Source organism: Moschus berezovskii, chromosome 6, assembly GCF_049115385.1.
Source record: "Moschus berezovskii isolate FMDL1 chromosome 6, NW_MosBer_1.0, whole genome shotgun sequence".
Lineage (NCBI taxonomy): Eukaryota > Metazoa > Chordata > Mammalia > Artiodactyla > Moschidae > Moschus > Moschus berezovskii.
In genome coordinates, this window is record NC_142465.1 from 83,160,217 (window position 1) to 83,181,304 (window position 21,088).

The window sequence follows — 21,088 nt, forward strand, 5'->3', positions numbered from 1 at the left end:
ACTGAACTGAACTGAAACAGGCATGTGAGAATGTCCATCTGTTAGAGTGAGCAGCTTCCAGGCAACACCAGGAAGTTCATGGCTTTGAATAACCAAATCATAGGTGGTTGAGCTAGAGACCAGAGACTCAGCCATTTGCAGGGCGCTTCAGGCAGTCAGTAATGACACTAGTAAAACTCAAGTCAGGGCTCAGAAATACGGAATGTGTCACAGCCTCATGCAGTCATTACCAAGTGTCAGTGAAGGGCTGGTGATCTAAGAATAAACATAAGCTAAATATTATGCTGATCCTAAGTAGGATTAATGTAAGCTGTGTAGCTTTTGAAATCAAATTTACTGTTTGGAGGGATGGATTTGATAAATATTGCTCTAACACTTGTGATGATTCAGCCCATGAAGTTAGGACTTAAAAATATGACAGTGTGAAATGTATATAAAAACATCAGTTTAAAAATAAAATTCATTATTGAGAAACAGTGTGTTCTAATTATACTGAAATTAGCAGTTCCCTGACTTTCATGATTTTAAATCTGGTGTTTTGTTTTTTTCCCCAAAAAATATTTTGTTTGCCAACTACTTAGCTTCCTAATTAATGGCAGTAAACAGTATGCATCTTCATATTATGCAAAGATCCTCCAAGTCCTTAGAGATTCACAGTGGATTTGAATACAGCTCTTACTAGCATTGAGCCAGGAAGCAGCCCTAAACAAGAATCAGACATTTTAAGGATTGTAGAAAGATGAAAAAAGTCTGTCTTAGCAAGAGAACCATAGCAGGGTAGACTGTCTTAAAAATTTTTGATAGATTTTATTTTTTGAGCGGTTTTAGGTTCATGGCAATATTGAGCAGATGGTTCAGATATTTCCCCTAAATCCTCTGTCCCCACACGCGCATAGCCTCCCTCATTATCCTGCTTCTCCACCAGAATAGTACCTTTCTTACAGTTGTTGAACCTTCGTTGACACATCAGCACCCTAAGCCCGTAGTTTATTTACATTAGGATTCACTCTTGATGTGTCATACGTACTATGGGTTTAGACAGATACTTGTTAATGACATGGATCCACCATTATAGTGTAATATAGAGTAGCTTCACTGTCCTTATACTCGTGTGTTCCACCTATTCATCCAGCCCTCTCCTCTAACCCCTGGCAACCACTGATCATTTTAACAGTCTCCATAGTCTTGCCTTACCTAGAATGTCATATAGTTGACATCATGTGGTATGATGCCTTTACAGATTGGCTTCTTTCACTTAATAATATGCACTTAAGTTCCCTCCATGTCTTTTAAAACTGTCTTAATTTTGACCTCATCAAATTTTCACCAAGTCACCGTACCTAGTAGTTAGAAGTCCTTTTTTAGAGAGAGGATCTCAGAATGCAGTTGATTCTAGAAAGAAGACCATTCTTGATATATCACCCAAAAGTTTCTACCTTTAAAACTGTGGACCAGCTTAGACATGGGTATTGTCTCCAAACCTTGCATCCGCAGATAAGTTTCTACTAAACTTTAAATGCACTTTTAAAACAGTTGGCATGGAGTGGGGTAGAATGCAGAAGGGAATAGAAATAGTAGTTTAAATGGTTATTCTATATCTGGCCAAGAATTTGGAGTCACTCTTTTAACGTCTTATCTTCATCAAAAGTTTGTTTAATTACTTACCTGCCCATGGGTATATTATGACTCTCTAAAACAATGCATGCAGTCTCTATGCTCTGTGTACTTGCTGTCTATGCGGTAGCATTCTTGCAGGCAGAATACAAAGGACATTTATGTGGCTGAGTATTAAACCAGTGTTTCTATTGAAGGAGAAAGTAGCCTGTTGCATTTGAGTATAGCAAATTAAGGAATACTAAAAAGAAGTTCCCTGTTGAACTAGTGGTTAGGATTCCAGACTTTCACTGCTGTGACCCAGGTTCAATCCCTGGTGGGAACTGAGATCCTGCAAGCTGTGTGGTGTAGCCAAAAAAAAAAGAAGAAATACTAATAGAAATATTCATTTGAACAGTTCATAAATTTTTCTTCTGTCTAGAAGAGACTTCATGAAAACTTTCTTAGATTTTAGATCTCTAGATTAAAACTATGGCTTCATTCCTTAACTCCTAATCTGCATTTTTGTTCACAGACTTCTAAACTTTCTTCCAAAGTTTACTAATAAAATACTGTATTAATTTCGTGCGGTTGCCATTATATATGACCACAAATAGGATGGCTTAAACAACATTTATTGTAGAAGTACTTGGGGATTAGGATTTCAGCATCTTTTTGTTGACAGCTAATGCACTGTTAGAAGGAATAAAGGGATGGAGCAAAAGCAAAACCAATACCCAGCTGTGGATGTGACCAGTGATAGAAGCAAGGTCCGGTGCTATAAAGAGCAATATTGCATAGGAACCTGAAATGTTAGGTCCATGAATCAAGGCAAATTGGAAGTGGTCAAATGGGAGATGGCAAGAGTGAACGTCGACTGTATGGATGTGAGAGTTGGACTGTGAAGAAAGCTGATCGCCGAAGAATCGATGCTTTTGAACTGTGGTGTTGGAGAAGACTCTTGAGAGTCCCTTATACTGCAAGGAGATCCAACCAGTCCATTCTAAAGGAGATCAATCCTGGATGTTCATTGGAGGGACTGATGCTAGCTGAAACTGCAATACTTTGGCCACCTCATGCGACGAGTTGACTCACTGGAAAAGACTCTGATGCTGGGAAAGGTTGGGGGCGGGAGGAGAAGGGGACGACGGAGAATGAGATGGCTGGATGGCATCACCGACTCTGTGGACATGAGTTTGAGTGTACTCCGGGAGTTGGTGATGGACAGGGAGGCCTGGCGTGCTGTGATTCATGGGGTCGCGGAGAGTCGGACACGACTGAGCGACTGAACTGAACTGAACTGAATGCACTGTTATCGTCAATCTATCCCATTAGCAGATTTTTCATGAGTCACTATCTCCAGCCCTAGTTCCTAAACATCCATAGCCCAGTGGGACCTCAAACTCAACTCATCCTGAAACAGACTCATTATCTTAGCACCTCTCCCTCCTGTCCCAATCATACTTTCATCCTTCTTCTCAATTTCACTTAATGACATCATAACCCTCTTCTCAGTCAAGCAAGCCAGAAAGTCATCCTTAATATAACAGTCCACTGGACATGACATCAGAATACTCTACTCCTTTTAATTAATGGAATTTTTTGGTCAGGTTTCTTAACCTCTTTGAGCCTCAGTTTTTTCATTTGCAAAATCAAGATCAAATAAAGGAAAGTTATGATTATGGAATAGTAGATAGTAAAACAGTTTATATTCATACTTAATATTGTTTTGACTCTTGAGTCTTGCTTACCCTTAATCTGGTTATTTAATTCCACTGCATATTTCTCCTCTTTGTTTTCACTGGCTGCCACTGTCTTAGTTCATCTACAAGTTGGCTTCTGGAACAACTTCTAGCTCATCTCCCTTGTAGCATTTGTACCATTACACTGGGCTTTCCTGGCTCAGATGGTAAAGAATCTGCCTGCAATGCAGGAGACCCAGGTTTGATTCCTCAGTTGGGAAGATCCCCTAGAGAAGGAAATGGCTACCCACTCTAGTATTCTTGCCTGGAGAATCTCATGGGCAGAGGAGCCTGGCGGGCTCCAGTCCATGTGGTCGCAAAGAGGTGATTGAGGGACGTAGTGCACACACACACATCATCACACTGTCACTCTGCTTAACTGATTAAAAAGCAGTAGGGAACTTCCCTGGAGGTTCAGTAATTGAGACTCTGCACTTCCACTGCAGGGGATGCAGGTTCAATCCTTGGTCAGGAAGTAAGATCCCACATGCCATAGCGTGTAGCCAAAAAAAAAAAAAAAGCGCTGAGAAGCATATCATTTCTTTTCAAAATCTCTTTACCCTCCCTAGGATTTCTGGATGTTTCTAACTTGTTATTTAAGGTTCTGCCATCTGGCCCTAAATAATCTTATCTCCCTCAATGTGTATTTGCTCAGCATTTTGAGGGGCCCTCTGGATATACAAGAATAGGATATGACCAAGCCTCAAGAGGCATATAATTTAATAATAAGAGTAGCAGAAGTGTTAAATTGTGATTGGTTTGTGATAGAGGTTCAGTATTAAAAGTCCCACGAGAGAAAGGGAATAACTTATCTAACAGTGTGCCTAGGGGAGAAAGTATATTTAGGAAAGATTTCACACAGAGGCAAAATTAAAGCTAAATTTCTTTTTTTCTTTTGAGAGTTTACTTTGTGCCAGGCACCATTATAAATGTTTTACATCTGTTTGAATATGGTAGGTATTGTGACTGTCCCCAATTTGCAGGTGAGGAAACAGACCATGGAGGGGTTAAATGACCCACATGAGGTCAGTGAGCTTTTAATTTCTCTGTAGGGTTTGAGAAGACCATCTTCTTAACCATTGTGCTGTACTGCTCTCAAATCTGAGATAAACAGGCCATAATCAAGGAGAAAAATACAGAAACCCTGTAAAAGCAAAAGCCTTTAACAAATTGCATGAAGACATGAAAAAATATATTGTATGTTTAAGGAATATGGTACTGATGAACATTTTTGCAAAGCAGGGATAGAGATGCAGACGTAGAAAATGGACTTGTGGACACAGTGGGGGAAGGGGAAAGTGGTATTGACATATATATACTACCCTGTATAAAACAGATACCTAGTGGGAAGTTGCTGTATAGCACTAGGAGTTCAGCCTGGTGCTCTGTGATGACCTTGAGGGGTGGGATGGTGGGAATGGGAGGCATGCTGAAGAGGGAGAGGATATATGTATACTTAGGGCTGATTCAAGTCCTTGTACAGCAGAAACCAACACAGCATTGTAAAGCAGTTATCCTCTAATTAAAACTAAATTATTTTTTTTAAAAAAAGGAATATTGATCAGTGAAGGGTGGCTTGGAAAGAGGATTCCAAAATAGGATTCCTAGAACATGCTTAGACCTGTGAATGTTCTTTTTGTGGATGCTGCTGCTTTTTTAAATGTCAGGCTCCTCTGTTATTTAGTATCTCACCTGTTCTCTACCCCCTGAGGCACGATTCCTTCTATTGTCCTGTCTTCCTCTGGTCAAGTTGCCAGATTATGGTAACTCAGCCCCTTTCTCCTGCCTCATAGTCTTTTTCTCTTCTCAGTCCATGTGTGGCCATCTTACATGCTGTAATCATCTGGGGGGTAGAGGCATTCTCTGAGGCATTTCACTTTCTCTCCAGTAAGAGGGATTGCTTTCATTAATTAACACACTTAAGTGGTAATAGTCTCAAACAGGAAGACAAATAACATATTGCCTGCAAATCTCTGAAATAGTGTCCTCACTGTCTTTTACATCTTGGGTATTGAGATCAACCAGTGTTTTCAGTGACCCACTGAAAACTCCCTCCACAGACTGCCAAGACAGATGCCCTATTTATTACCTACTTGGTAGGGAAAGCCCTCGAAAGAACTGCCTTTAGGTTGGTCTGGCTATATTCTTTTTGTCCTGGCAACTCCATCAGTGTTCACTTACGTTATACCTGCCAAGTATCAGTTGATCTTCTTGCATCAAGTGCCAAAATCTTGCAGATCCTTATCCACCAAAATGTTCCCTGTCTTCCTTCAGTGCCAGCTTCATATAAACTTACATGTTCCGATATTGTATCCTAGCCCCCGAAAGTAGAATGGGTCTAAAAACTGAAAAAATGTAAGTTTAATGTACAGTGAAAACCCGCATCCTTAATTTTCATTTTATGATGTATTTGCCAAGTGTGATGTTGCAATTTAGTTTTCATTTACAGATGAGGAAATGGAAATAAAGGGCACTGAACTCCACAGAATCTCACTTACAGTGAGATTGAGCACTCCAACAATATTGTTGTTACTGTTTAGTCCCTAAGTCGTATCTGACTCTTTGTGACTCCATGGATGGCAGCCCACCAGGCTCCTCTGTCCATGGTATTCCCCAGGCAAAAATACTGGAGTGGGCTGCCATTTCCTTTTCCAGGGGATCTTCCTGACCCAGGGAAGATTCTGAGTCTCCCACACTGGCACCACTGAGCCACCAGGGAAGCCCAACTACAATATATTAGCCAATAATTGATTGTTTAGCCATTGTTATGTAAAAGAATAACCTTTCCTTCTTACATAAATGTTAGCTCTTCAGGCTTCATAAGAGAATGACTCTTAGACATTATACTTCTAACTGTCCATTTAGATTACTCACTTTGTATGATAAACATACTGTTACTGGGATTCTGAACTTGAAGTAGAAACTTATCAGACTAAAGAATCCAAACTCTTAAGTTTTTCTTTTTAAACATTTTTTTCAAAAGAGAAATTTTATGATTGTAGCTAACAAGACCAGAGATGATTCACGTACTTAGTAGGTTAATTTACAGTCACTGCTTTCCTGTAATTATTCAGAGCTATTAGAATGATAACTTTAGAAAATGACTGACCCTTCTGACCAAAATGTACACACATTGTCTTATTTGTTGTGTGGGTTCTTATGATTCATTTAAAATTTTCAGATAAAGCCCCATATTAACTAGGAAGAAAATAGCTAGTTTACTGTAATAATAAAGTAGGAATATTTGGGTAAACAAATTTGAGCTTTTCTGTTATCTTTAAAATTTGTTTATATCAGAATAGCTTCAAAGTATTTATTTGTGGAATGTGAACCATGTAGATTTTTTTAAGTCTCTACTGTTGTTTTTCTAATACTTTGCTGATATTTTTCTACATAGTTGCCCTTGGACCAGAAAGAAGAAAATCTGACTCAGGAGTTATGTTGCCAACCCTCAGGGTCTCTCTTATCCAGGACATGAGGTATTTGTTATATTTGCTAGCATATGGTGATAACTTTTGAAATATTCATGGTTTTCATATAAATTGCTCAAATAACTGTGACTATGGTATTTTTTGCCTATGTATTCTGAAGAAAAATTTTTTTATAATCTCATTTATTTTAATTTTGTACTGTTATGATTTTCCTGACATTAAATCCAAAGGCAAAGTGCAACTGAGAAGAGTTTTTTAAATATCTCTAAATTATTTTACAATTTCTTTTGTTCTGTTTTTTTTCTTTTTTAGTATCCTTAAATACTTACTATCCCCAGATATAAACCAAAAAAATCTGCAAATAATAGCAAGTTACTTAGCAGAAAAATCTCTGTCAGGTAGATTTCCTTTGAAGCAAATGCAAATCTGAAAATTATCACATGCGATGACTGGTTTTGAAAATCATTAGAAGGCATCAACATACCTAAAATAGATTTATTGAATGAGGAAGACGGAAGTTTTTTCTTTTGAATATTTTGGGTCCTTTTTAGTTAACTTTTGAAATATATGGGTTTAATGTTGCAACGTTTAATTATTGGTGTTTATTTGATTTGTCAAAGGCTTACAACTGAAAAGCATAGCCTTTATGAGTGCGTCGTAATCCTGGAGTGGCATGTCCCGACTCCACACAAGCCGGGTGATCCCAGGCACTTTCTGTCACTTGTCTCAGTTTTTCTTTCTCTCCTTGTGGTTCAGTTGCCGAGTTGTGTCCAGCTCTTCGTGACCCCATGGATTTCAGCATGCCAGACTTCCCCTGTCCCTCACCACCTCCCGGAGTTTGCCCATATTCTTTCTCTCAAATAAAGAAGAAAAGTTGTCTAGCTCGTGAGACTTAAACAAGTTAGTCCATTATACTGAAAAGTTTCAAGAAGTTCTTGGCTTATCCTAAGAGTTCAGTAAATCTTGGATTTTGTTTTCTGAATCCATTTCCATATTTATATCTTAAATGCTCTTATTGCTTGATAAATGAAATGTAGTTGTCCTCATGTGGCTTATGATTCCTTTTGAGGTCAGCAAGAGATGAATAGTTCTAACTATGAGGGGAATGCAGTCCCGCTCTCTTAATGGAAACATAAAACCACATGTGTTATGCCTTGATTTCACAGTAGCCATCATTTTAAGGTGATGATTGTTCAGAGCTTTGCAGTGGTGACCTCAAAGACCAAACTTCTAAAACCTAATTAGGAGATGATCACGTTACACAAGGCTACCCTACTCCTTCCAGTTTCCTGCATATTTACTTTTATCTCCTTTATGTTGTTGGTTTTGTTTGGGGAGGGGTGTCTGGCCTTGATAAACTCCCTTCATTCAATAAAAGGCAGTCTAGCGTCCTGATTAAGAGCTCATACTGTGGGACCAGCCCACAAGGGTTGCTGTTTTAACTTTGCCGCTTACTAGTCTCTGTGGCCAAGGGCAGGTGCTCATATTCCCAGTTTCCTCACCTATTAAATAATAGTGTTTCTCTTAAAAATTTTGGTATAAATATTCAATGAGTTAATAAATGTAAAGCACTCAAAATTGTCCTGGAAATAAATGTATAGTTGTGCACTGATGCATGCATATACATCTATATTTATTTCTGTTTCTATATTTATTTATATATGTGTATGTGTATTTTTATACAGTTTTTAAGACCATAAATTCATAATGATATCTCTGATTCCAGTTCTGTACCACAGGAATCATTCTAGTCTTCTCCCTTATTTGTAATTTTTTTCTCAAACTATGAGAAACCTGACTCTCATTATCTGCAATATATTCACTTATTTGTGCAACCTGTAAGGTAGTTTTGAAATTGCTGCCTCACACCCGTGTAAGAAACAGGGGTACTAACTAAGCACAGTGTTTGCACAGCTCAGTTTTGTCATTAACCTTTCAGTATCCAGTCAAAATACTTTTTTCCAAAACTTATGTTCTTTCTTTTTTTCTCCACTCCCTTCAGTGTGGTCTTATTATTCATTTGTAACAGTGTTAGCTTTATTTGTTACCTTGTATTCCATTTGGGGTTCCCTTCACATCCTAGTGATTTTTGTTTGGGGTTTTGCTTAAATGTATATACAAGGAAATTCATGCTTGGTGTGTAGTCGTATATGTTTTCATAAAAACACAATTGTGATGCAGAACAGTTCCGTCACCCCTTGTGCTACTGCTTTTGCATCAGCCCCTCTCCCAGCTTCCTACTTTTGGCAGTCACTGATAGATTTCCAGGCTCTTTCCACTGAGAGAGCCTAGAAGTAGTAATACCCCAGCAATAGTGAGTACAGCTAGTGCCCACAGATTGGTTTCTGGATACCATTCTCCAGTGAGAGGAGCCACAGCTATCTACAGAAGTGATTGATTCCAGGAACTGAGGAAGGGAAAATATAGGAAGAACCAAGTGCATCTTTGGTAAGGCCAAAAAGTAAGGGAGTGCTCAGAAAGTATAGGATCACATAATAAAGACATAGGAGTCAGCCTGAAAGAGCTCCAAACGGCCAAAGCTGAAACAATTTGAGCAAAAAGAGTAATTTACAGTAGTAATAAAATAAAATGAATATCCAAGAGCCTTTTTCAATATAAATAGTTGAATAAGTGAATACAGTGGAACAGCTCTTTTTTACAGAAGCACTCCAATTAATAAATGTAGAAGAATGAAGTAGAAAAATCAGTGGTTGAAGCATCTAAGCTGAAACAAGAATATTTGCGTAGTCTCAAAATTATTTTCCCCAAGAATTTATTAATTACAAAGGAAAAGGTATTAAGTTTTACAATGGATTTTTCAGGCAAGAATACTGGAGTGGTTTTCTTCTCCAGGGGATCTTCCAGACCCAAGAATCGAACCCTCATCTCCTGCATTAGCAGGCAGATTCTTCACCACTGAGCCACCAGGGAAGCCCCTTATTCATAATATATTTGCTTATATCTCAGTGGATGTGCTTATTTCTGTTTCCAAGTTCTTAGGCAAGAACTTCATTGTAATCCCTAGTTGCAATCTAGATAGTTCATGTGGACCTTTTTCCTTAAAGTGAAATACCTAAGAAATATGCTAAACTTTGACAGATTAAAAAAAAAACTTGTTTTCTAAAGATTAGAATACCTAGATCTCAGAGTTCACACTCTATTGGCCTCGCGCCCTGCCAGTTCCTCCTGTCTCCCAAATGTCTGTCTTGAGGCAAAGACATGGGCAGCTTAGAGACTTTGAGTCCTTGTAGTTGTCAAGAGTCTTGGTACCAGATTGCTCAGCAGCTGGCATGAGTCCAGGACAGATGTGTCTACAGGCTATCCCCTTTATCTTAGTATCTCTGACAATTCCCCAGGACTTTCATAGATACTAGGTATCACTGTATTGTCAATAATAGAATGATTTCTTTTCTTCCAAAGAGAAAGGCTTGGGATAATAAATAATTATACAGGTTATCTACATATAAAAGAGGAGTATTACCATGCCATTATCATTATTACTAATTTCTTTCCAGAGTAGCTACGCATATCATCTAGACATTCAAACCAAATTTTATTGTTAAGGACAAAATGTAATTAATAGTGAGGGGTATAGTAGAATATTACATGATTGAGGAGATTGTTAGTACTGTTATCTAAGTATGCTGCTGCTGCTGCTGCTGCGTCACTTCAGTCGTGTCCGACTCTGCGTGACCCCATAGACAGAAGCCCACCAGGCTCCCCCATCCCTGGGATTCTCCAGGCAAGAACACAGGAGTGGGTTGCCATTTCCTTCTCCAATGTGTGAAAGTGAAAGGCGAAAGTGAAGTCGCTCAGTCATGTCCGACCCTCAGCGACCCCCCAGACTGCAGCCTACCAGGCTCCTCCATCCATGGGATTTTCTAGGCAAGAGTACTGGAGTGGCTTGCCATTGCCTTCTCCGTATCTAAGTATAGATATATTCAGAATATCTATCTAAGTATAGATATTCTGAATATGTCAACAAATGAGCAGGATGTCGTAAGTATATCCTGGAAGTACTTGGCTTTCATATAAAGATGGGAATAAATTACTTGACAGTAACCTGAATGGTCACTTTTATCTTTTTATAAATGTTTGCATATGTGCTTGTGAGCATCAGCTTTATTCTCCACTAAAGTTGAAAAGTTAAGATGTTCAAGCAGATTTTAGAAAAAGCAGAGGAACCAGAGATCAAATTGCCAACATCCACTGGATCATGGAGAAAGCAAGAGAGTTCCAGAAAAACATCTATTTCTGCTTCATTGACTACGCCAAAGCTTTTGACTGTGTGGATCACAATAAACTGTGGAACATTCTGAAAGAGATGGGAATACCAGACCACCTGACCCGCCTCTTGAGAAACCTGTATGCAGGTCAGGAAGCAACAGTTAGACCTGGACATGGAACAACAGACTGGTTCCAAACAGGAAAAGGAGTACATCAAGGTTGTATATTGTCACCCTGCTTATTTAACTTATATGCAGAGTACATCATGAGGAATGCTGGGCTGGAAGAAGCACAAGCTGGAATCAAGATTGCCGGGAGAAAAAATAACCTCAGATATGCAGATGACACCACCCTTATGGCAGAAAGTGAAGAGGAACTCAAAGGCCTCTTGATGAAAGTGAAAGAGGAGAGTGAAAAGTTTGGCTTGAAGCTCAACATTCAGAAAACGAAGATCATGGCATCTGGTCCCATCACTTTATGGGAAATAAATGGGGAAACAGTGGAAACAGTATCAGACTTTATTTTTTTGGGCTCCAAAATCACTGCAGATGCTGATTGCAGCCAGGAAATTAAAAGTCGCTTGCTCCTTGGAAGGAAAGTCATGACCAACCTAGATAGCATATTAAAAAGCAGAGACATTACTTTGCCAACCAAGGTCAGTCTAGTCAAGGCTATGGTTTTTCCCGTGGTCATGTATGGATGTGAGAGTTGGACTGTGAAGAAAGCTGATTGCCGAAGAATTGATGCTTTTGAACTGTGGTGCTGGAGAAGACTCTCGAAGTCCCTTGGACTGCAAGGAGATCCAACCAGTATATTCTAAAGGAGATCAATCCTGGGTGTTCATTGGAAGGACTTATGCTAAAGCTGAAACTCCAATACTTTGGCCACCTCATGCGACGAGTTGACTCACTGGAAAAGACTCTGATGCTGGGAGGGATTGGGGGTGGGAGGAGAAGGGGACGACAGAGAATGAGATGGCTGGATGGCATCACTGACTCGATGGACATGAGTTTGAGTGAACTCCGGGAGTTGGTGATGGACAGGGAGGCCTGGCGTGCTGTGATTCATGGGGTCGCAAAGAGTCGGACGCGACTGAGCGACTGAACTGAACTGAACTGAAAGTTAAAATAAGCATGATTAATTTTGTTACCCTGGGAAGGAATATTTGAGGAATTTTTATGACTACAGAGTGTGGGCTTAAACTAAAATTGGCTAATTCCTTAATTTCTCTAATAAATATTGCTGACTCTCACTGGTGATAGCAGGGAAATAAAGAGCAGTTTTGGATTCGGGAAATGTGGATTCAAACTTGGTTGCTTCTACTCAAGAATCATTCAGTTTTAGGCAACAGAAGCCTGTTCAAGCTAGCTTCAGGAGAAGGGAGGATTTATGGGAGATATGCAAGGGTATTTCCATAATCCAAGCCCAAGAACTGTTGCTGGATAGGAAACAGCTTTGTCTGTCTCACTGGAAGTAAATTGTCCCTGCTTTTACCTCCACTTGTGGAGGCTTCTCCTCTCCTCTGCCCCTTTCCCTCCTTTTCTGCTTAACTGTGAACATGCTCTCCCAAGCCCTGGCCTCGACACCTGTCTTATTTTAAGCATTCAGCAAAGACTGACTTGGTTTTTCAGTGTACTAATTTCTAGTTTGTGAGAGAAAATCTGATCGACTCAACTTAGATCAGGTAGATGCTGCTTATCCATTCAGTCCTAGCTGACGGATAAGGAGCACCCGTCGTGGTGGTACCTGGAGTTGTTTCTTCTGGTTTTTCTGGGTCTAGAGGAGGAGAACTTTTCCAAGAATGTGAGTACCATGAAGAAATGCTTGGTAGAAAATGGGTGGCATCTATACAATAATATGTATTGCTTCTGTGATCTTGGGTGGATCACTTAGTCTCAACGAATCTCAGTTTCCTCATCTTTGAAGTGAAATAATGATGGTCTCCCTCTCACTAGATATTGTGACAATCAGGTAAGACAGAATACATAAAAATTAGAAAGCTTTGTACTAGGATTGGAAACAAATAAAGTAAATAAGGTATTTAAACCACACACCATATATACTTTGCTGTGAATTAATAGGATCTATTTTAGAAGTAATAACTTGTAGAATATTATGCTGAATGCCATTATAGTTAACTATAATAAAATTGTTCCAATTAAAAACAGATTCAAATGGTATAACTATACAGAAAAAATTTTAATAGATTTAAAGTTTAATAACAGCATAAATTGCTTTAAAACATAAAATTAGATATAAACTTTTACAAAGCAACAGTTTTCTGAGCTTCTAATATACATTAAGCCTTATAGCGAACAAACAGGGATGCAAGGCTAGTAAGAAGTATTGGGCCCGTCGTTCTCAGGGAGCTTTTGTCAAAATGAGAAATATGTATACCAGGAGAAATGATGAAATTGTAGACAGTGCATGATAAATGTGAATTAGTCTATAGAACTTCATAAATTAGATCATTGAAGGCTGTCAAGGTCAAGGAAAGCTTTCTAGAAGAAGCTGGGATTTCAAACATGAATAGAATCAAACAAGGAAGCTCAAAGAAAGTAAGTACTTCAGGTAATAAAATAGAGTCAGTGAGTTAACTGCTTGGAGTAGAATTTTTTAATAGGAATATATGTTGAGGCCAAGGCTTCATGGGCCTTAAATGCAAGCTTGAGCAATTCAGGTGATATCCTGTGAGCTTTTGAAGATTCTGCAGCAAAGCAATTAATTACATTAGGAAGCAGTCTTTTAGGCAAAGAAATTTCCCTAGTGCCAGTAAACAAAGGGCTTGAGAAGAGCCTGGTGGCTTCATCTCTTGACCTGTGCCTCCTGCCAAAAAAAATAGTGCAAACGTTTTTATGATGGGAATGCTAATGCCACCTAAAGAAGATAGGTTTCACTTTATGTGTTCCAATCCTGCCCATTTTCCTTAACCATACATTGTTTTTCAAATTATTATATCCCATTTTGACATTCTTGATCTATTATGTCTCCAGTTTTAAGGCCAGCATAAAACTGATTTCAGTAGATTTTACTATGTTAGAGCGGTAAGAATATTTAGGGAAAGATTATATGACATAAGTACTTACCAAACTTCATGTAGATTCATTTTGGGTGGATGCACTTTGACAACGTGGTATTCCTGGATCCTGTGAGCTCTTATCTGGCACTGAGCTCACAGGGGGACCTTGTACGTACTGTGGAACTCTATGTGGTAAACACCTGAGCATTTCCCAGTGTTGCTTTTAGTCAGCTGTTTCATCTGGGCAGTGTCAGGGTTGAGGAACAGCCAGTGCTGTTTCCTAGGCTCATATTCTCTGTGCCCACCACTGCTGCCACCACCATAATCAGGGTGTAAATGGGGCTTGCCTGACCCCAGTTTTCTTCACTCGTGACCACGTGTGTCTTTAGCCCTTTAAAGATAAATTAAGTCTGTCATAATTTCTGAAAAGAATTCTTAGAGGTGAGGTGAGGTTGGTTAACACGAAAATGGCAACAGAATTTTCTTTTATCTCCTCAATCTGACGTGTTTTTCAGCCACTTCTTTAAGCCTCTCGTGTGATGTGATAATGCTTTATTTTACATTTTGTTTATCAAGAATGTTTGATCAGACACAAGGGAGTCTGCCCCAGACGGGAAGCTAGAGCTGCCAGCCTCCCTTGCCCTGCCCCTGCTGGGGGAATAGCCACGACGAGGCTGCCAAATAGGGCTGGTTTGACCTGAGCAGGTGACCTTAGCAAGGGGTGCGCTGAAGAAGGCTGGCCTACAACTGGGATCGAGGGGCGTGACCACACTGCAGAAATGGAACCCTCTGCTCAGGGCACATGACAACACCAAACCTCAGGAGGAAGGAGGGAGGGACACGTGTGAACACATGAAGACTCAGAAGGCATCCCAGACATGGAAGGGCAGTACTGGAGACCACAGGTGACCCGCAGCCGGGCACCCAGCACAGAGAACATCATGGCAGAGCAGGTAGCTCTGAGCCGGACTCAGGTGTGTGGGATACTGCAGGATACTGCAGGAAGAGCTGTACCAAAGCGATTCTTTCCATCAATCAGGGACAATATATCTTCATGTGTACGTGTCCTCTTTAAGAGGAAGATCTACCCCACCATCTGGTGGCTGTTCCAGGATGGCTTCTGCCGAAAGATACCTTCATTGTGGGCTACACCCACTCCCACTTCACAGTGGCCGACATCCACAAGCAGAGCGAGCCATTCATCAAAGCTACCCCAGAGAAGGAGCCCAAACTGGAGGAGTTAATTGCCCAAAACTCCTATATGGCCAGCCAGTATGATGACGTGGCTTCCTAGGAGCGCCTCAACACTGGCATGAATTCCCTCCACCAGGGTCCACAGGCCAACGCCTCTTCTACTTGGCCTTGCCCCCCAGCGGCTATGGGACTGTCACCAAGAACATCCATGATACCTGTGTGAGCCAGACAGAACCATATCATCATGGAGAAGCTCTTTGGGAGGGACCTGCAGATTTCCAACCAGCTGTCCGACCATGCAGCCTCCCTGTTTTGTGAGAACCAGACCTGCATCGACCACTACTTGGGCAAGGAGGTGGTCCAGAACCTCAAGGTGCCGAGGTTTTGTCAACAGGATCTTCAGAACCCATCTGGAACTGTGACAACATTTCCTGCATGGAAGCCTTCAAGGAGCCATTTGGCACTGAGGGCCGGTGGAGCTACTTCAGTGAATTTGGGATCATCTGGGAGGTGATGCAAAATCCCCTCCTCCAGATCCTGTGTCTGGTGGCCATAGAGAAGCCCGCCTCCACCAACTCAGATGACATCTATGATGATAAGGTCAAGATGTTGAAATGTATCTCAAAGGTGCAGGTGAGCAATGTGGTCCTGAGCCGATACATGGAGAACCTCACCGAAGAAGGTGAGGCCACCAGAGGGTACCTGGAGGAGGATGCGAGGGTGCCCCATGGGTCCACCACTGACACCTTTGCAACTTTTATGTTCTCTGTGGGGAATGAGAGGTGGGACGGGCTGCCCTTCATACTGTGCTGCGGCAGAGCCCTGAATTAGCACAAGGCCAAGGTGTGTCTGCAGTTCCTAAACATGGCTGGTAATGTCTTCTAGCGGCAATGCAAACGCAACGAACTGGTAATCCGTGTGCAGCCCAAGGAGGCTGTGTATGCCAAGATGGTGACCAGGAAGCCTGGCATGTTCTTCAACCCTGAGGAGTCAGAGCTGGACCTGACCTACAGTAACAGATAAAAGAATGTGAAGCTCCCTGATGCATATGAGCACGCCCTATCCTGGACGTCTTCAGTGGAAGCCAGATGCACTTTGTGCGCAGTGACGAGCTCCAGCAGGCCGGGCGCATCTTTACCCCACTGCTGCACCAGATCGATCGCAAGAATCCCCAGCCCATCCCCTACATTTGTGGTAGCCCAGGCCCCACAGAGGCCAATGAGCTGATGAAGAGAGTGGGCTTCCAGTACAAAGGGACCGACAAGTGGGTGAATGCCACATGCTCTGAGCCCTGAGCACCTAGTCCCCATCCCAACCCACCTTGGCCTGTCTCTCTGTCCTTCCCACTGTCTGGCCCCATTTCAGGAGGACTTTGGGACCATAACCCTCAGCCTCACAATACCGGCTCCAGGCTCTGTACTGGACATGCTGTGCCATGGCTGCCTTGGGCCCAGATACATTCTTCAACCACGAGTGCTGGAGAATCACACTGTGACCATCCCCAGCAACCAGTGAGCCAACTTCTGTCCACAAAACTGAGCCCCAGTGGAAGGAGGAAGAATGGCTCTTCATCTGTCCTGGCCTTTTCCAGATGACTGGAGTTAGAGGACCATAGGGAGGGGCAGTGGTAGGCCTCAGTGGGCCATGGCTGTCAGCAGGCTCCTCAGAACTCAGGCGGAAGGCCCAGTTGCTTCTACACCAGCCTCAGTGCCATTTGATATTCCTGGTCGCCCCTGGAAGGAACTTCCAGGCTGCCCAGCACCCTCCCCCCATGTCTTGGCTTCCTCAAATGTCCCCCTCGAATGTCCTCCCCATTGGAAACCAAACAGCAGGTGGGATGCCGCACCTCAGTCCCCTGTCACTAAACCAGCAAATAGGAATTTAAAAAAGTGTTTGATCATATGTTGGTGCCCTGGATTGAGAGGCTAAATCTTTATCCAGGGGTTGAGAGAGAAGGAGGGAAGGAGAGAAGTAAGAATGTGTGTATTATAACATGGATGGACCTAGAGGGCATTATGCTAAGTGAAGAGAAATCCTGCATGATGTCACTTATATGTGGAATCTAAAAAAGAAAACGAATGAACAGACATAATCAGTCATAGATACAGAAAACAGGTGGTTGCTAAGAGGGAAGGGGCTTGGGGAGAGGAGAGAAATAAATGAGGGAGATTGAGGTACTAACTTTCAGTTAACAAAATAAATTAGTCACAGGTATGAAATATAGTGTGGGGAATATAGACAGTAACTATGTAATACCGTTGTACGGTGACAGGTGACAGCTAGACTTATCATAGTGATCTTTTTGAAATGTATAGATATCAAATCACTGTTGTATAGCAGGAACTAACATAGTGTTGTAGGTCAGTTGTACTGCAAAAACAAACAAGTTCATAGAAAAAGAGATCAGGTTTGTGATCACCAGAGGCCAAGGTGGGGTGGAGGGAGGTTGTCTGAAGGCAGTCAAAAAGTGTACACTCTGAGTTTTAAGTACTTAGTAGGGATGTAATGTGGAGAAGGAAATGGCAAGCCACTCCAGTGTTCTTGCCTGGAGAATCCCAGGGACGGGGGAGCCTGGTGGGCTTCCGTCTATGGGGTCGCACAGAGTCGGACACGACTGAAGTGACTTAGCAGGGATGTAATGTGTTGTGCAACATGACAAGATAGCACTGCTGTACAATGTAAATGAAAGTTGTTAAGAGTAAATCATAAAAATTCTAATCATAAGGAAAAAAAACTGTCTTTAATGTGTCTATAAGAAATGGTAGATGTTCACTAAACCTATTGTGATCATTTCATAATCTATATAAGTCAAATCATGTTGTACACCTTATATGTTGTGTGTCAATTTTATCTCAATAAAACTGGGCAGGCGAAGATGTGTTTTACAAGGAGGCTATTCCTTATTCTTAATGCTGGAATTATCAGAGTCTGCAGTATTTATTACAGCTGAGATAAGTCTTTCTATACTTTAAAAAAAAATCAAAGGAAAGGATGGTGGGTCACAATCCCAAAGACTTTTCAGTCACTCATTGTACTGTTTCTCTAATTACCCTGTCCCTTAGGTTTGTCCTTCTTGCTCAATCCTTCTTTCCCCCTAGGAGGGGAATCATTTAGGAAGATTAATTCAGTCCTGCTGGGCATAGCATCAACTTCAACACAGAATACTTATTTATACATATATGTAACGTTCATTTGGAGGTTGATCACACAATTTGTTTGTGGCCACACAGTATCCTAAGTCTTTCAAATTTTTAAGAATTTTGAATTTATTAGTGTAATACAGCTTTCCTTCTAATGCCATAGAATTTCATATTTCTGTGGAATTTCATATTTTCCAGATGTTGTCAGGGCAATTTGAAAAATGATTCAGTGAATTAAAGTTGTAGCAGAGACTTAATTAAACTGTAGAACAATTATTTTGAGTAAGAGCATGAATATTCATCCTGTTTTATTACTTTTATTTTTCTGAGGGTCAAGGATAACCAATTGCCAGTTTATATGTATCTGCAAGCATGAAACAAGAACAAAATAAAACCTGAAAGAGTAAATGAGTGTTAAATGCTTTATCTTAGGATATTGTCTGTATGGTCACGTTGTAATGGTAATTCTGATGTGGGACTAGTTTCATGATTCAGATGGGACACTTGAAGTTTAATCAGCATAAATGGTGTGTGGCCTATTGTTTCCTCTAAGTAGAAAATAACTTTTCTGTGCAAAGTGCTGTAATTCTTCAGTTCTTTTCCAGTTCAAGGTTAGCCTTAGAATTTACATCTTTGCTGTTTTACTATTCTTTAGGCATATTCAAAACATGAGTGAGATCAAGACTGATGTCGGACGAGCTCGAGCATGGATAAGATTGTCTCTGGAAAAGAAGCTCTTGTCCCAGCATCTCAAGCAGTTGCTCTCTAACCAGCTGCTCACAAAGTAAGAGGTGGCCTCGAGGCATTTCTGTTTCTATGACCTGTGTGCTTACAAAATAAATTTCTTAGACTGACAGTCTGCCTTCTTCAGCATGAGTTGTTCACTCCTGCGCACATGCACTCTTCCTTTCTAACAGGCACATGTTTCAGAAACTCTGTGTCATGACTTCCTATTTGATTATATATGGGAGGGTAGATTTCATAGCCAGAGGCAGATGGTGCTACCTTTTTCAGAAAAATAAAGCTAAGTAGTCCCACAGGTTGATGGTAACATCCAAAATGTGAAAGTCGCTCAGTCATGTCCAACTCTTTGCGACCCCATGGACTGTACAGTCCATGGAATTCTCCAGGCCAGAATACCGGAATGGGTAGCCTTGCCCTTCTCCAGGGGAAATTCCCAACCCAGGGATTGAACCCAGGTCTCCCACATTGCAGGCAGATTCTTTACCAGCTGAGCCACAAGGGAAGCCACAAGGGAAATATCCAAAAGATGGGTTGAATTTATGTAAACCTTGTTATCATATTGTGAAGATCACAACAAAACCAGGAGCAGCAAAAAATTAAAAGGTCCAAAGTACAGAGCTTCTCTGAGAGTCTTACCAATACTTACATTTAGTAGTGTAGAGCCAGTAAACCAGTCAAGTGCATATAACTTAATTATTAACTGTTTTGATTGATTCCCTTTACTCCATCAGAAACCCTGGATGAAATGCATCATCCAGATAATACGTATAGTAGAATTGACTTGAAAATTAAGGGGTTTGGGGTTCTCCAGAGCAAAGGCATGCAAAGGATTCAGCAAAGACCTCAAACATGACAGTGTTGGCATCCCACCATAACCCAATTCTTTTTGTGATTTTAAATTTGTATGTATCACTGTCGAGTTAGTTATCCCTTGGAGCATTTTAGGATGAGTCTTAATATCCAAAGAATGGGTTAGATAAAGAGTATATGATGTGAAGTACAGCCTGTGAACCTGATCTTCTTCTCTTAAAACTGACTACACGCCCCACACCTTATCCCTGCTGATAAGTCTTCTGCCCTTTGTGGTCAAAGTACAAAGCAGAAAATGATAATGATAATCGTTTAAAAATCTTACTACATAAAGGTAACTGCTAAGTATCTTACATGTTTTCTACTATACTTTCTTCTGTGCATGTTCTCTTAGTTAAGATTATACTGTATTTGCAATTCAGCTCACCCTTTTTTCAGGTTAATATTATACCATAACATTTTATATGTCATAAAGTCTCTGAAATCTGAATGCCTGTGTTCAAATACTGCCTTTACTATTCACTATTTAAATGACCTTAGGCAAGATCCTTAACTTCATTTTGTCACTTTTCCTTATCTGTAAAAGGAGAATGCTAATAGCCTTACCTCTCATGTGATCACGAGGATTAGATATATTAATAACTATGAAATACTTGGGAAATGCTTAAATGTAAGTACTTAATGAAAAGTTACTGTTTTAGGGAGCAGTAGTTTTTTTCTCACTCAGTTAAAAGTCAATCCTTATTTGAAATGAAACATCTGAAACAGAGTGGTTTAAATTTCCCAGAAAGATATCTTTCAAACACTATAATATAGGTGATTATATTATAATTAGTCGATATTTTAAAAAATTTATCTTTAGTGAATGTAATGTCCTTCAGCCATAGGATGAGAAAAAAAAATCCACCGTAGACTATTAATAGCAGATGTGGGGAGTAGTAGTGTTGTTATTGTTAAAACTCTTCTTAAAACTTTATTTTTTTACCAATTTTTAAAAATTTGTTTTTAGCTGCACTGAGCCTTCATTCTGCATGCTGACTTTCTCTAGTTGCCATGAGCAGGGGGCTACTCTCTCTGGTTGTGGTGCATGGGCTTCTCACTGCTGTTGCTTCTCTCACTGCAGCTTGCAGGCGCTAGAGCTCAGGCTCAGTAGTTGTGGCGCCTGGGCTTACTTGTGCCGTGACAAGT

At 40.7% G+C, this 21,088-nt stretch overlaps 1 protein-coding gene and 1 pseudogene across 3 annotated transcripts in view; both read left to right on the plus strand.

The window, feature by feature from the left end:
- Positions 1-21,088, plus strand: part of DENND5B (DENN domain containing 5B) — a 223,562-nt gene that overhangs the window by 180,397 nt on the left and 22,077 nt on the right. For all 3 annotated transcript variants that reach the window (XM_088837249.1, XM_088837247.1, XM_088837248.1), the window contains 2 exons: positions 6,733-6,814; positions 19,002-19,130. In XM_088837249.1, coding sequence (XP_088693375.1) covers positions 6,733-6,814; positions 19,002-19,130 — 211 coding nt within the window. The remainder of the gene's footprint in view (positions 1-6,732; positions 6,815-19,001; positions 19,131-21,088) is intronic.
- Positions 14,951-16,501, plus strand: LOC129537280 (glucose-6-phosphate 1-dehydrogenase pseudogene; annotated as a pseudogene).